General features: G+C 38.8%; 2 protein-coding genes across 2 annotated transcripts in view; one reads left to right on the plus strand and one right to left on the minus strand.

The window, feature by feature from the left end:
• CACNA2D3 (calcium voltage-gated channel auxiliary subunit alpha2delta 3) overlaps positions 1-14,792 on the minus strand; it is a gene marked incomplete at its 5' end in the record, with an annotated part of 852,337 nt that overhangs the window by 113,226 nt on the left and 724,319 nt on the right. The window lies entirely within an intron of this gene.
• Positions 3,710-10,934, plus strand: LRTM1 (leucine rich repeats and transmembrane domains 1). The gene is made up of 3 exons (XM_019536914.1): positions 3,710-4,213; positions 5,740-6,336; positions 10,370-10,934. Exons 1-3 carry the CDS (start codon positions 4,141-4,143, stop codon positions 10,801-10,803), a joined length of 1,104 nt encoding a protein of 367 aa, XP_019392459.1. The 5' UTR covers positions 3,710-4,140; the 3' UTR covers positions 10,804-10,934.

Raw genomic sequence — 14,792 nt, forward strand, 5'->3', positions numbered from 1 at the left:
TTATGGTAGGTTCCATGTGTGTTTTCCTTTGGAACTGCACATGGAAGAAAATGGCAAGGAACAAGCAGTACAAAGTGAAATCGTCTGGAGACAGAGGAATGTGAGAAGAATGTCAGACATCCTTCTATTTCTCTGAGCCAAGTACATGAGCCAGATTTGCAAATTGGCAAGAGGGGTAGAATCCAAAACAGCCCACTTTCTCAAGTATTTGCAGGGCAGCTGCTGCAATAGTGGTAGGTGTACATGACAACCAAAGGCAGCCCATAGGCCATGATGTCTCCATGGTTCTACAAGGTCCTGAAATGCTTCTGGGAAAAATACAAGCTGCACAGCATGACCTTAGCAACCCTGGTGAACCACCACAAGATATGGGAGGTGGTAAGGGCATCATATTGCCCATGGACTACCTGGTGACAGCTGCCAGGCCATGTGGGAGCGAATCTTCCACAAGGATCTTCAGAAGGAGCACAGAGACCTGAACTGGTAGGCAGCCCACCGGGCACTCCCTGTACAAGCCTGGAAAAACAGTGCAAGGCAGAATAGTTCTTTGAACTGCCCAAGGCAGACCTCCCAGTGGCAGGCAGAAACAATTGATCACCTCTTCTGGGACTACCCATACACCAGAGGGGTATGGAAGAAAGTAAACACATTCCTCCTGGTGGTGACATGTTTCAGAATCTGGACCAGAGACGTGGTCCTCTATGGGCACTTGACCAAACAGCAACGGGCCCTGACAGCTCGCTTCAACCAATTCAAATCATGCTTCAGGTGTGCCCTGTGGAAGGCCAGAAACCTACTCACAAACAGGCACTCAGATCCCACAGTTGAGAACTGTTTTAAAATGGGGCTGAGTGAAATGTACTGTTACTACAGGAAGACAGAAGAGGATGACAGGAAAGAAAGAGAGGGGACTGGCATAGACTTTTCAGAGGCAAATCCTCCAAAGAGAACAACAAGGTGGACAGCAGTGAGGACAGAGATGACCACGACAATGACAAATACAGCGACAATGAGTGAAAGCACTGGAATGGTGATGGGTGCATGGGTGTGCAGGTGCGTGATGTGAACTTTGTAATAGGACTAAAATAATTTAACTGTCAAAGTGTGATTTGGTCTGTCATGTGAATCACAGTGGTCACTTGACAGGTTGTTAGAGGTACAGTTATATAGGTAGTTATATATATAGAAATAAATATTTTTGCAAAAAATAAATCTGTATGTTTGTCCAATATGGCCATGTGTGTTATAGTCATGTTCCATGTTGGCTGCTTTTCATCAGCTTCATAGTTGGTTTCCATAACGGAGCACATGGTGCTTTTGGCAACTTTTTATGATACACCATGTATTTCCATGTATAAGAATGTGAGATGCGGGGCTTTTTCTTTGCACTGTTTTGGGGGGAACAACCTCATCTTGTATTCAAGTAAATATAATAAATGTGAATTATCAAAGTTCCTCTCTCTACCTGTACACACACAGAGGCAACTCCACCTTCATATACATATGAACTTTTGAACTAGTTCCGCCTGGATGCCTCAACAGCAGCAAGATACCAAGCAATATTCTCAGTTTATATCTGCCAGGTCCAGTCATAATTGTTAAAAGCCTTGCTTATTTATGGTTTTGTCAAATCTATGTTAGATTTGTCAAAGCTTGTTCTTGTTTTCTGTCTGTTGAAGTATAATGTTTATTCAGTGCATTTCAAGTGAAAGAGCCAGATATACACCCTACAAAGGGCTAGGGTAGAGCCTTCTCAGTGAGCTGCCTATAACTGCAAAGACAACCTTTGATGGAAATTGGGCTGAGTCCAACTTTGCCAACTACAAGCTACTTGTCTGAGCATGTATATTCTTATGGGACAAGTTGAGTTTCTCAACTCTAATTCTACCGTGAATACAGTTCTTGCCAATTACAAAAAATCCTTACAAGTGAAGGTAATTTTGGCTAGGACTGGTGCAAGACTCATGATGATATAAGAAGATCTAGTCCTTTCCTGAATTCTGGGCCTTGCATTATGGAAAGTTCCTGTTCAGCATCCTCTTCTGCTTGCTTGGTTCCTGAGATAGAAGCCATAAATCAGAGCTTTTAATGATGTAGGCAGAGCTCTTCCCCCTTTCCTCAGCAATCCAACACTGTTCTCAGAGGAGGAGAAGCAGAAATAGCCTGCCAAGTCTGTTCCCTTCAACCTTCCCATGAAAAATCAGAAACAGCTCCTCTCTTCCTGCCTTGCCCCTTTCAACTTCTCTGTCCTGGAAACACTTGGCCTGCAAATGGGGAGGAAAAGAGGAGGATCTTGCTGCACCTGCCACCCTAGCCTAGAAGAGGGGAGTGAACCAGAGAAGGGACAAAACTGACTAGGTCATGGAGCTACATGGGAAATGGCCAGAACAGATGGAGGTTCTGGGGTCTGATGGAGAGATCTAGGGCCTACAGGATAAGCAAAACTCATGGGAGGCCCAGGGAAGACCCGTGCAAACTGGGATTGATTGCAAACTGGGATTAATGCAAAATTGTTGTAAGGAACATAACTGAGACAGAATCTGGGGAAACAGAATGGATTTGGAGATTAGGAGAATTAGCTGCTGTTCAAGGAAAAAGGCCATTTCTGAGAAGTGAGAACTCTTTTAGAACCCAAGGGTCACTATCACCTCTCCATGTAGAGCAGAGCAATTCAAATTGTCAAACGCTCACAAAAATGAATCAATACACCTAAAACACTACAGAAACTCTTTATAAAAAAAAGAAAAATCTCAGAATGTCTGGAAGCAAACTCATTATTTTTTCAGTAGTGTGACTCATAAATTTTGACTGCTCTATATTGAGTTTAACCTTATTAATTGGAGGCTAGTTAAGAGGAGGAGGGGACTGAATTGCATTGTTTCCTATGGGAAATGATTTGTGCATTCATGCATTCTACACATTTACAAAGCACCAACCAGAGAACACAGAACTTTCAAGTTATGGTAATGAATGTTCAATAAATAATGTAAAGAAAGATTTGGTTCTTTATTTTTTTAAAGCTTGAGTTTAGAATTATCCACCAAAAATGAATCTGAGACTGATTCTGCATCATATCATACTATCCTGAATGAAACTCAGATTGTAAGCAAATTGTGACCCTGGTATGTAACACAATTTGCCCCTAGGAATGCTACTATATGCTTAGCATTTGTAGAGTGCTGCCATTTGTGGTGGTGTCATTTCTAAATCTTTCCTCATGACAAAATTAACTGATGAGGAGCACCAGGCTTTTGACCTTGAAGGTCCTCACTATCCCAGGTTTCATATTCATTTGAATGCTTCATTGCAGTTTAAATCATTTAACAGCCATACAACATTAGTCCTATTCCTTTTGTAAATGTTATGCTGTATTTTTGTTGCAGACGAAGGTAGCAGTGGCAAGATATAACCATGAAACATGAGTTTTCAATCAACTACCATTTAAAATGTCAATGAGTCTGAAAAGAAAATCCACCTAATATTTGTAGTGTCCACACAAATATGTTTACCATTCCCACTCTGGGAAGCACCAGCTCTTTGTTCCCATGCAACAAAATCCTTTCAGCACAGTTAATCCTTATAGATGCCAGAAGAATAAATCCTAGAAGAACAAACAAGTGCACTGTCAAAACTATGTCAACATGTAGGCCTATCTGTAGTGATATTATATATTCCATTGCCTCCAATCAAAGCCCAGGATAACCAGATTTCACATTTAGAGTCATCCGATCCTGCAAGGGTTGGCACAGCACAGCTAATAATTGAACAGAATTGAGAAACTAAAATGTATTTTAAAAGGGTGCTTTATTTTTGTGCACTGGATTTGAAGCAGATTAAATAATCTGGGATATGCTATCAGGTCACGATTTGTATGTTACAGCTGTCCAGTTTGATTTGACAATCACTCTTTGCATGACCTGTTGACCAAGTAAGAGGCAGTGAAAACCTCTGAGAGTTACAGATGGACAGTGGAAACAGGAGTGCAATAAAACTGACTGCAGTGATATTGAATGCTGATGGAGTGATTCAATAGATCAAACAGCTGAGCTCCTCTGCAAGATACAGTTATTTTCTAAAATAAAGCCACAAAAGAAGCTGGATTAGCACATACCCTTGACTCCCACTTCAACTTTATAATACATGTACATTACCGTTCCACTTAACAAACTTGGACTAAACCTTCTACAAGAGAACAAGCAAACAACCATGAAAGGTGAGATATAATTCCTGTTTAGACCTATAGGAATGTACTTCTACTTTGTACAGAAATCTTGTCTTTGCCAAACATTGCCTATTTTTAACTTTATAATGGTAGCTGTATTTGTTTCTAAAAATAACTGTTGCAGAACAGCGTAACACCAGATAATGCATTTCTGCTTATATGAACACAGAATTCAAGAGCTGCAGCAAAAAACTTTGTAATTTTATTTCAACTGTAATTTCATTTTTATAGTGCATATTTAGTGGTTAGCATGTTAAATTGTAGTTACAGAAATCCAAGATTTTCTTTGATAGATTTAGTATGGTTAATACTTAAATCACATTTTGTTATTCCTTTAAGATATAGTTCCCTGTTGCTATTTAATGCTTGAGCTCAGGAAGAGAAAACATGCGTCCTTTCATTTCCAAAGCTTTTCCCTAATGATTGACTAAAAGAGTTACCACTTTGAAATAATAGATGATCAATATTGAACTGATTCACCGAGACACTGTTGAAAAGGGTCTAACAGTCTACCTGTTTCAATTTTACTGAGCCAAAATAATTAATATAAGATCATATTCCAACCATCTCAATACATCTTGATTATTTCATTGAAATAATGAAAGTACTCTGAAGTAACATAGCTTTATGCAACACACTGTGCTTTGAAGGAATACAAGCAACTACATAAGATAGGTACAAGTTATTATATTAGTTCAATCAAAGCAAACTTGATTATTGTTAGGAGCAACAGCAGTAGATAATAAATTAAATATTAAATATTAGAGTAATCTTGTGACCTTATTCATCATTTTAACAACTTGACTTGAAAAATGTTTGCCTGGTAGGGGTTCAAACATCTGGAAAGTTTACAGCTGGCATTCAGGTAAGGGAATTTCAAATAATAACTATAAACATGGGTGGATACTTTAAAGGACAGCCGCTCAATAATCTGAATCCTGGGAAACTGCTGTTAAGTTCTATATAGTGAAGCTTTTGAACATTGTTTTTCCTCTAACAGAACACTAGCTTAAATCTTTATGCTGTAACATGGAATCAAAAAAGTGGCTAAATGGAGGCTGTGCTCACAACTCTTAAGATAAGGCGGTTTGGAATCATTACTTGCACTGAAAGAAAAACATTACAATTTAATAGCCCTGGGAACTCTATCAAGGCATTACATTCTCTTGGGCATGCAACAATTAGGAAATCATTCAATTTTTATGGCAAGGAGCTGATGGCAAAACATGCTAAAATTTGTTTGTATTTAAGATAAAGCCCCAAAATACAGCTGTTTGAATTTTACAGATTTATAAAATTGTCTTTAGTCTACATATAAGGATTTTAGTTTTATCTACAACTGACTCATATTATACTAGTATACGGAACTCTGAAGTAAATATACAAACTTAATGCTAATTATTTTATATTTGACATCCAATAATATACCTATACCTTTGTCTAGGTAACCAATATCTATTTTTTCAAAACATAGAGATTCTAAATGATTTCACAGCATTTTTGTATTTGTTATACAGGCTACTTGCTTTTGATTTTGAATGTTATCCTATTAATATATGAGGTTCATGGATGTCCTGAAAAGTGCCTATGCCATCCACCTTCGAAGACAGTAGACTGCAAGAATCAAGGACTTGTTGACATTCCCTCCCATTTACCTTCTGAAACTCAAATCTTACTGTTGCAGAATAACCACATTTGGAGAATCAATCAAAGTGCATTCACTGGAGCACCTTGGCTCAAAATTTTAGAGCTGTCTAATAATTCAATAACAAGTTTGGCATCAGGTGCTTTCCAAGGGCTACGATACCTACAAGTTCTAAACCTAACCAAGAACTTGATTCATTATGTAGAAAACAAGACTTTCAGTTCCCTCCCACAGCTGAAAGAACTGGATTTATCTTCCAACAAGATACTAAGTCTGCCTGAAACTTTGGGGAAAAATACCGGAAATATAACGTTATTGTCTGTGAAACATAACAAGCTTCAGAAAATGGAAAGAGTTCTTCTGGAGTCACTTCCAAACCTGAAAGTTGTTCTTTTCAAAGATAACCCATGGCAATGTAATTGCAATGTCTTTGGCCTTAAACTGTGGCTGGAGAGCTTTTTATACAGAGGTAAGTAACTTTCTTCATTAGGAAGAATGCAGGCAAACAGGCCTAGCATACCCCTTAATTGTCCTAATAGCTATGACCTTAATGCAAGAAACCATTTAAGCACACATTTAATTCCATCCCTGCTCAGAAGCACACTTACACACATGTCTTTAGAAGAGGGATGCTTACCTGAATTGGTGCGTGTGATTATTACACATAGCTCTTCTGTACTGACAATATACTACAAATAGGCATGTTTTTCTGAAGTACATCAGCATTATCTTAAATACTCACAGAAAAGACTGTGTAAATCACCATCCCATACACGTTTTATAAGTGACATCTGACTGCACAGAAAATCTGCATATAGCAATCTCTAAACCATATACATGATCCTTTCCCATGTGAAAGATTCTAATTTCAGGTATATTTAAATTAGAATACATATTTCTGAAAAGTTTCTTTGCATCTTAATAATATATTTACTATATGCAAATCAATGTACTTTGGGCATATTTATATTAAACTACTTAATAACATTCAATTCTCTCTAGCTAGCTGCAAATTCATCAGTAATTTCTTTACTTTTCTTTTTTTTGGATATTCAGAAGTTGTTTCTTTTTACTTTTGAACGGCCTTGCAGCAGTTCATGATGGGCAGTTTTAGAATCCAAAATGATTAGATTACAGCCTACAAGGGTTTATTATCCTAAAATATTCCTTTGCTCATTTGTTCTGTCTGAGTTGGCAGAGTGTAAGGAGACAAAGGTATTAATGGAAGCAAGGCAGGTTTTGAGAAACTAGGAAACAAGACATCCGTTTTTTTTCCTAAAATAAACTTTGATGCTCAAATATAAGTATTTTATAAGCTTCCTATTGGCAAATGAGCTAATACACCAGCACACTACAACACAACAGTATATATTGACTTGTTTGTTGCAAGACAACTGCTATTCAGAATCCACTGAGTTGCCTTAACTCACAGTTAAGTGATCAACCGTCTTGAAGATGATATCTCATTTGAGAACAAAAGAGTAGAGGACTAAGTTCAGACTATAATGAAGTCCTAGTAGACATACATAACCTGTGATAGTCTGCCGTTTACTATGCCTAAACAGAATTGCAGCATTCATCACTATTTTCTAGTAGCACTAAGCACAAAGAGTTACTGTGGAACTTGCCAACTAGCTTTCACTCTGGGCTATACTTTATTCTACTAATTAATTAACTACTATTTAAATAAGTTTATACAAGAATAAAGGAAAACCTCATACTTTTCTACTAGAAATGTATATTCTTCATACATATTTCCTTGCTTAAGTTTAAAAAAAATAATCTGATGATAACCAATGCATCAATGACTAGCGAAACATCCAAATGTTACATTAGAAAGTTTCAAATATGCACCAGTTCCCAATTAGAAAAAAATAATCTCAATTTTGTCCCCATCCTTTAAAATTGTTTAATTTTAGAACATCTTTCACTAGAACACTGGTATTTTTTTTTCTTCTATGTTATATCTCTTTTTATATTGAGGTCCTGTTTCACAGGGTAACTACCTAAACATTGAGCCAGTTCCTTGGCATGCTCCAGTGTTACTGGCCACAGTGGGAAATAGCATGCTTCAACAGTACTGGCTACACTGGGAACCGGCTAGCAAAAAGGCAGTATCCAGGTAAAATACAGTCATTGCAACTGGGCACAAATTAAAGCAGTCTTGAGGCCATGCTAAATTATATTGGGAACTAAACCAGAGTAAATGGCTTGAGGAAAGCTGCTAAATAAAACATATCTGCATCTTCCAATAACATTTGTGCCAGGGAAAATACTGCCCAAAATCTGTCTCTGGTTCACTGGAGCTGTGAGGAAAGATATACATTTGATTAAGTCCATCTATTTAAGACTACTAGTGCAACTAGATAATAGTGAAAAGATGCAATTAGTTTCAGGAAGTATATCAGCAAAATTAAACAAGGTGCTTAAAGCCAACAGCCACATGCAACTAGAGTAAAACTTATCAAAATCTTCCCGTGGATGTGTTGATGGAGCAGTTTTGTAATTTAACTGACAGAAGTTATTATCTTGAAGAGCTTCAGCTCCCTGAGGTAACACCTTAATATTTTATCCCCAAGCTTTTGTTAGATTTTTTCTGGACTAATTCCCCATGACAAATATCTGCAGGGGTTCCAACTTAGAATGTAAAGGTCCAAGATAAGCATATCCGATTGTCTTAATTAACATGCCAGCAACATAACTTTTTAAAATTTTATCTCTGAAAAAACAGCCACTGTTTGGCAATTCAGTAATTTTCTTCTACTACTTCCACCTTTGTATTGATCACTACAAATGAAGTGAAATATGCAACCCCCATTTAATAACCAGTTTGGAAAGAAATCGAGATGCCACAGACCCCAACATACTTACATTTCTTTATTTAGCTCTGACTTAACAGAAAATGAGTTATGTTCCACATTAATCCTTCCAATTCTTCCTCAGAAGCAGATTGCATATTTATGGCAAAGGCATGCTCTGGCCTTAGGGAACGGTGCTGTGTGCCCTAACTGAATACTGCCGGTAATGGAAAATTGTTTGATTTCAAAGAAAAAATCTTAAATGTTTCATTCATTAGAACACTAAAAATATTTAAATATTTCTGAACTAAATGTAACTCAAGCAATTGATACTTGTTGGATGTACTAAAAAAAATTTGATTGAATGCTTTACTTAAGGCAGAAATACAATTTTCCAACACAACCTTTTCAGCCACTCATAACGATAGGGGGGACCATAGCTGCAAAATGTGGATCTTCATCCATATCTACATTCAGACTTCCAAGTTTGGAGGTTTTTGGACCTACATTTTTGGTTTGGCCAATTACAGATCATTGAAGCAGCAGTTACATTCAAATCCACCTTGGAACATTATCAGTACTTATGGAGAAGGTGGCCTTAGGAATTTGGCTTGGTTTGGGCTCATCTGTACTCATTCCTTTCTCAAACAAATTATTTTTAGGATGAAAATGTCCATGCATGGCTTCAGCTAAAAGGTGGTTTGTTTGGGATGAGAAAAGAAGAAAGGAGAGAAGAAATCTGAGCTGATTTGATTCAATTAATTTAATAATGCTGACATGAAAGCTCACACTATTTTAGGCACAACTTACTAACCAAGAGACCATGTCTCCAAGGGCCCATGTGTATGAGCAAGACAGGAAGCTGAGAGATTCTAGAAATGGATAAGAGTGGGGAATAATCATGCTTTACTGCTTAAGCAGAAGTAAAGACACTTCCTTTTCTGCTTCTCCCATACCAAGAGCACCCATTTAGACAAGGGCAAGACCAGCCCTAAATGAGTAACAGATGAGTCAATGAGTATCATAAAATGAGTATCATAAAATATCCACGATGTACCATGTGGACAAATACATTCTGTATAAACAACTTAACTCCTTTAATTTTCTGACTCTTGTATTCATGTTTACTCAGTTGTAATGTTGCTTTATAAATTGGTTCTTGTACATAGCATAAGTGGAACAACTTTTTTACAGGCAAGGTACTAATAAAAGTCAAAGCACATAGACCATTTGGCTTTCACAGTTTGCATCATGGCAAATATTAGCACATAATGTCAGAACAATGACTTCATGGAATATTTCTGTCAGTTCTAATGGGACATTTTTACAACAGGTATATTGTTTCCATTTATGTTTATAAGAACAAAGTGATGGTATGAATTTGCTTGGTAACAATATATCTTTGTTTTCATTTATGAATTTATCCTATTTTATATGATTGGCAATTTTATTATAACATTTATAAAATACAAGTTAGATTATTCCTAATGAATTACTGGTTACAAATAACTTCTTATTTAAGTGATTAACGTGTCATAATCTTACCCTATAATTAATTAGAAACGTAAAGTTCATAAAATATGGTTATACATTTTCAAAAGTAGAAAATCAAAGCTTTATACATTTCATTAGGCTTCTGTTAGTTTTAACATATAGATAATTCACAAAACCCAGCACTGTAAGACCTTAATATGTTATTTTCAGGAGGAATAAGTGATGGCATTATCTGTTCCACACCTGAGAATCGGAAGGGAAAGGACCTCCTCAAAGTCCCTTATGAGATCTATGGAGTATGTCCTCCTACAGCTGCTCATGTTAACCTGGCTAGTTTTCACCACCATACCTCTGAGCACAGAAATTCACTGAAGCATGCTCATCACAATGAACACGGAGACAGTAGCCATTCAGACTGTGAACCTAAACCGAAATCAAGGCCAGTTAATTTGCGTCACGCAATCGCCACTGTAGTAATAACTGGAGTTGTCTGTGGAATTGTGTGTCTAATGATGTTGGCAGCTGCTGTCTATGGTTGTGCCTATGCTGCAATTACTGCTAAATACCACAAAGAACGCTTGGCCCCCGCAATAGAACAGGGGAGTCCTGAGGAAAAAGAGCCATTTGATAGCTCCTTGGCTTGAGTGAGTTTTGTTTTTGTTTGATCTAAAATAAGAACTCCCCGTTTAGTCCAAAGCCTAGTGTCTAAGTAGGATTGATTTACTCATTACTACTATATTTTTCTTTTTCACATTAAAATGTTTCCGTGAAAATATTCTTTGGGTAGCATTTTATGTCAGGAGTATAAATAGATAAATTAAATACTTTATACTTTGTATATTCCTACATTCTGAAGTTAAACAACATGAGTTTCAAATGAAAAAAATGTTGATGTTACCACTTCCAAATATTCTGGTTTATATGAACTAGGCCCTGAGGTAAAATTGATACAATACATGGCAATTACTGAGAGTTACTAGCGAATATGAGTGAGCTTTTATGGAATGAAAGATATGAAGCAGTTTTAAGCTATTTGCTGAAACTTGCCTTATATGTACCTAGAGAAATACAATAGAAAAGAAGTTGTAAGTATAATTAATACAATAAAATTAGGCACCAGAAGCAATTTAGTCAACCAATTTGAGTATTTTAAAAATAAATTATTTACACATACTTTTTTCACTAATCTAGATGCTCCAATATATAAAATACTATTCAATGTTGCATCCACAGTGCAGCTTATGAGGTAGGAAATCTATAGTTAGGTGCAGCATTTCATTTCTGGAGTCTGGAGAGTCTGTGCAAAGACATAAATACCTTTCTCGATTTTGGGGGTAAGCAAGTGTAGAAAGGGTCAAGATGGAAAAGAAAAGAAGAATAATTTTTTAGTTGGATTATGGTACTCAAGTATCAGGAGGTCATGACAGATACAAGAGAAGCATAAATAAAATACAGACATAAAAACCACCTTTTAGTCTACAATGGACCAATATGCATATTTATAACAAACATTTCTAATGATCCTTATTCAAAAAGTTACAGAAGGCTTCCTTTTTGTTACTCTCATAGTACGTATACGATGCTAGGTTTTGTATAATGAAAACAACACAACTACATATCCATACAGCCCAGTTCACCCCAATGCCTACCCTAACAGAAGGCATAAAGATTGCTGTAATAGAAAGGCTGCAGCCACATTTTCAACAGAAAATGAGAAGGGGATAAAAATATTTTTAAAGTGAAGTAATTTTCAAATACAACATAAAAATCTAAGACTGGAAGGTATTTTAGCAGTCATTTCATCTTCCCCTCAGCTCTCTTTTAGTTTAGCCTGTTTTAGAAAACCTCCAAAAGGGGTAGAAATGAACTATTTCTATGGTTAGATCTTCTCCTTATTTATAACCTAAGTGATCTTTACTGCAAATGCTTTCTATCTTATTGGATAGGAGACCTGAGCAGACCACAGATGAGGAAGATGTGCCGATGAAGGGAAAGGAAGTCACATTACAGGACATGATGAGGTCCTGTAATTCCTCCTAACAGGTCTTGCCTTATCACTGGCCTGCTGGAGGGAGAGAAGAGATGATAGGGTAGAGGGAAGCACGAAGCCAATCAACAACTTAAGCGCTTGTTCAAGACTCTGGTTGCCCGAGGAACAGTGAGTTTCATTAACCCCATCTGCTTGTGATTTCAGAAGACATCCCACACAGCTGTACTTGGGGCCTTTCTACTAGGGTTGTTTGAAGCTTCATTCGCTGACTCAATTTGGCACAGATTTGGCCCAATTCAGTGGCTGAATCGCTGAATCCAAATCGAATCAGGAGACCCTTTAATCTCTCCAAATTGAATTGGAACCCTCCAAATCAATTAAAAGGATTTGGAAAGGTTTGACAATCCAGAAATAGACACAGCTTTAAATGTTTTTTCTACATATGTGTAGGTATCCAGCAGCTCATGAATGCTGAGATCCTGGGGTGGATGGAACATTCCGCAGGAGCACGGGGGAGGGGGAATGTAGGGGCGGGGCCAAGCAGGCTTGGCAGCAGATCCAGAAGTGGACCAAAAGTACCTTTGCTGAGCACAGGCTCCCCACACTCCTGCGGGACTCCCCATCTGCCCAAGCACTACAGCATCCATGAGCCACACCTGGTACCTCAAGGTATGTAGAAAAAAACATTTAAAGGTATGTCTATGGCCGAATCGCTGATTCTCCGAATTTGGGCTGAATCCGAATCTGAATTGAATAGGACCCATTCTGCACACCCCTACATTCTACAATGTATTGGACAAAATAAAGGTTGCCATATTGTCTAAAGGATTACACCACAGCTTCAGAATTGAGGCCATCTGCAATGAGCAGTATGGAAGAAAAGGCAGGCTGCTAAATCTGCAACCACTAGTGGGAAAAATGAAGTTGCTCAAACTTCTGAGGCTTTGCTTTTATGAAAATGCTCTTCTAGCCTGCCTGAAAGCAAATCTGGGCTCACAATTCAACAAGAGAGGGAATTGAGTACATAGAACCTTCCTGGAAACTGGGCAGCCTGTAAAAAGGCAAAGGGACATTCAATACCATCAGTCAATTTTTCAGAGACAATGGGGTGCTAACATCTGGCAGAGACTGGATCAGGCAGAAATTAGATACCAGGAAGTGTGGGTTTACTAAATACAGGCATTTGAATGGAATTTGCCATTAAAAAAACAACTGCATTTTCTAGCATATGGCAAACCCACGCAAACTGATCTGGGAAGACAGAATGAAGATTTTTTTTCAGAGTTCACAACTTAATTTTCATCAGATCTTGGCTGTTCAATCAAAAGCTGAAACTGTAGCTTCTGCTGAAGACCAGATTCCATGGGCAGATCTTGGATTTTGAAAAATCCAAGTCTGTCTATCTATGAAATAGGAGAAGAAAGACTAGGCGTAGCTTAGTGGCCAATTCTTCAACAAAATTATCAAAGAAAGAATAGCTTGATTAGTGGAACATCAAGATCATTAAAAAGGAGAGTGTATCATTAATACCTATGGAGTAAATAGCAATTAGCAGGAATTAAGTAGATTAAAATGAGGCATGAAGTCAATTAACTCTCTGAGCAGTGCCTGAATAGACATGCCACTGCTACTAGTTTGGGCAGAAAATCAGCTTTCCTAATTAAAACATGCATACTAAACTTTGAAAGGCTAATTCTGAGGAAAATGTACAAGTGGCATGCAAACAAATATGGTATTTAGCAATCTAGCTAGCCATCTATTTAGCTGGCTTACCCTAGGGCATTGTCAGATCCTTTAAAGGGGGCCACTCAATATAAATTCTAATATAATAAAAGCCTTAGTCCTTCTGTCTGTCTGTAATGCTCCAAGCCAAATGCACATGCCGCTTTGAGAGAGCGGGAGGTGATTGGCTGGTTTGGGAGGCCACAGACACAACTTTGTGCTGGGGTTCAGGGGACAAGGTGGAGGTGGTCAGGGAGGAGGGAGCTGTGGCACTGTGCCACCTCCCCTCCTGCCAACAACAGCTGACAGGGAGAAGAACAGGGGTTGTGGCAGCCCACTGTCCTGCCGCCACCGCCGCTGCCAAAAGGAGGACTGTGGAGGGGGGTAGTGGGGCTGGGGCTACACCAGGTGGGGAGAGGGCAGGCTGCACTCAGGCTGGGCTGGGTTCTGGGGCAATCAGAGCCCAGCAGCTCCTCCAGAGGCGCGGTGCCGGGGTGTCAAGGGTGAGGCATGTGGCTCCCTGGTCTGTGCACAGGGCAAGGGTGGGTTGCAACCTCTGCTTCCTGCCTTGCTGCCACTGGGCAGGCTGAGCAGCGAGGCACATGGAGCCACACTGCTGTCAAAGCAGTGGCAGTAAGGCAGGGACTAGAGGCTGCAGCCTGCCCTTGCTCCATACACAAACCAGGGGGCTATGTGCCCCCTACTTGGCTCCTCAGCATTGTCCCACAACCCAGCCTGGCCTGGCCAGGGCCCCATTTACTGTGAATGGGGCCCCAGCTGGGCCAGGCTGAGGCATGGGGCAATCAGAGCGGGTCATCCAAGGGTAAGGTGCCAGGGAGATGGCGGGGGGGGGGAACATGCCCCCATCCCCCAGCTCCCCTGTGGTGCATGCAGCAGTGGCAGTGGCCTGCCCATACCCCT

This window comes from Crocodylus porosus, unplaced genomic scaffold, assembly GCF_001723895.1.
Source record: "Crocodylus porosus isolate Cpor-Errol unplaced genomic scaffold, CroPor_comp1, whole genome shotgun sequence".
NCBI lineage: Eukaryota > Metazoa > Chordata > Crocodylia > Crocodylidae > Crocodylus > Crocodylus porosus.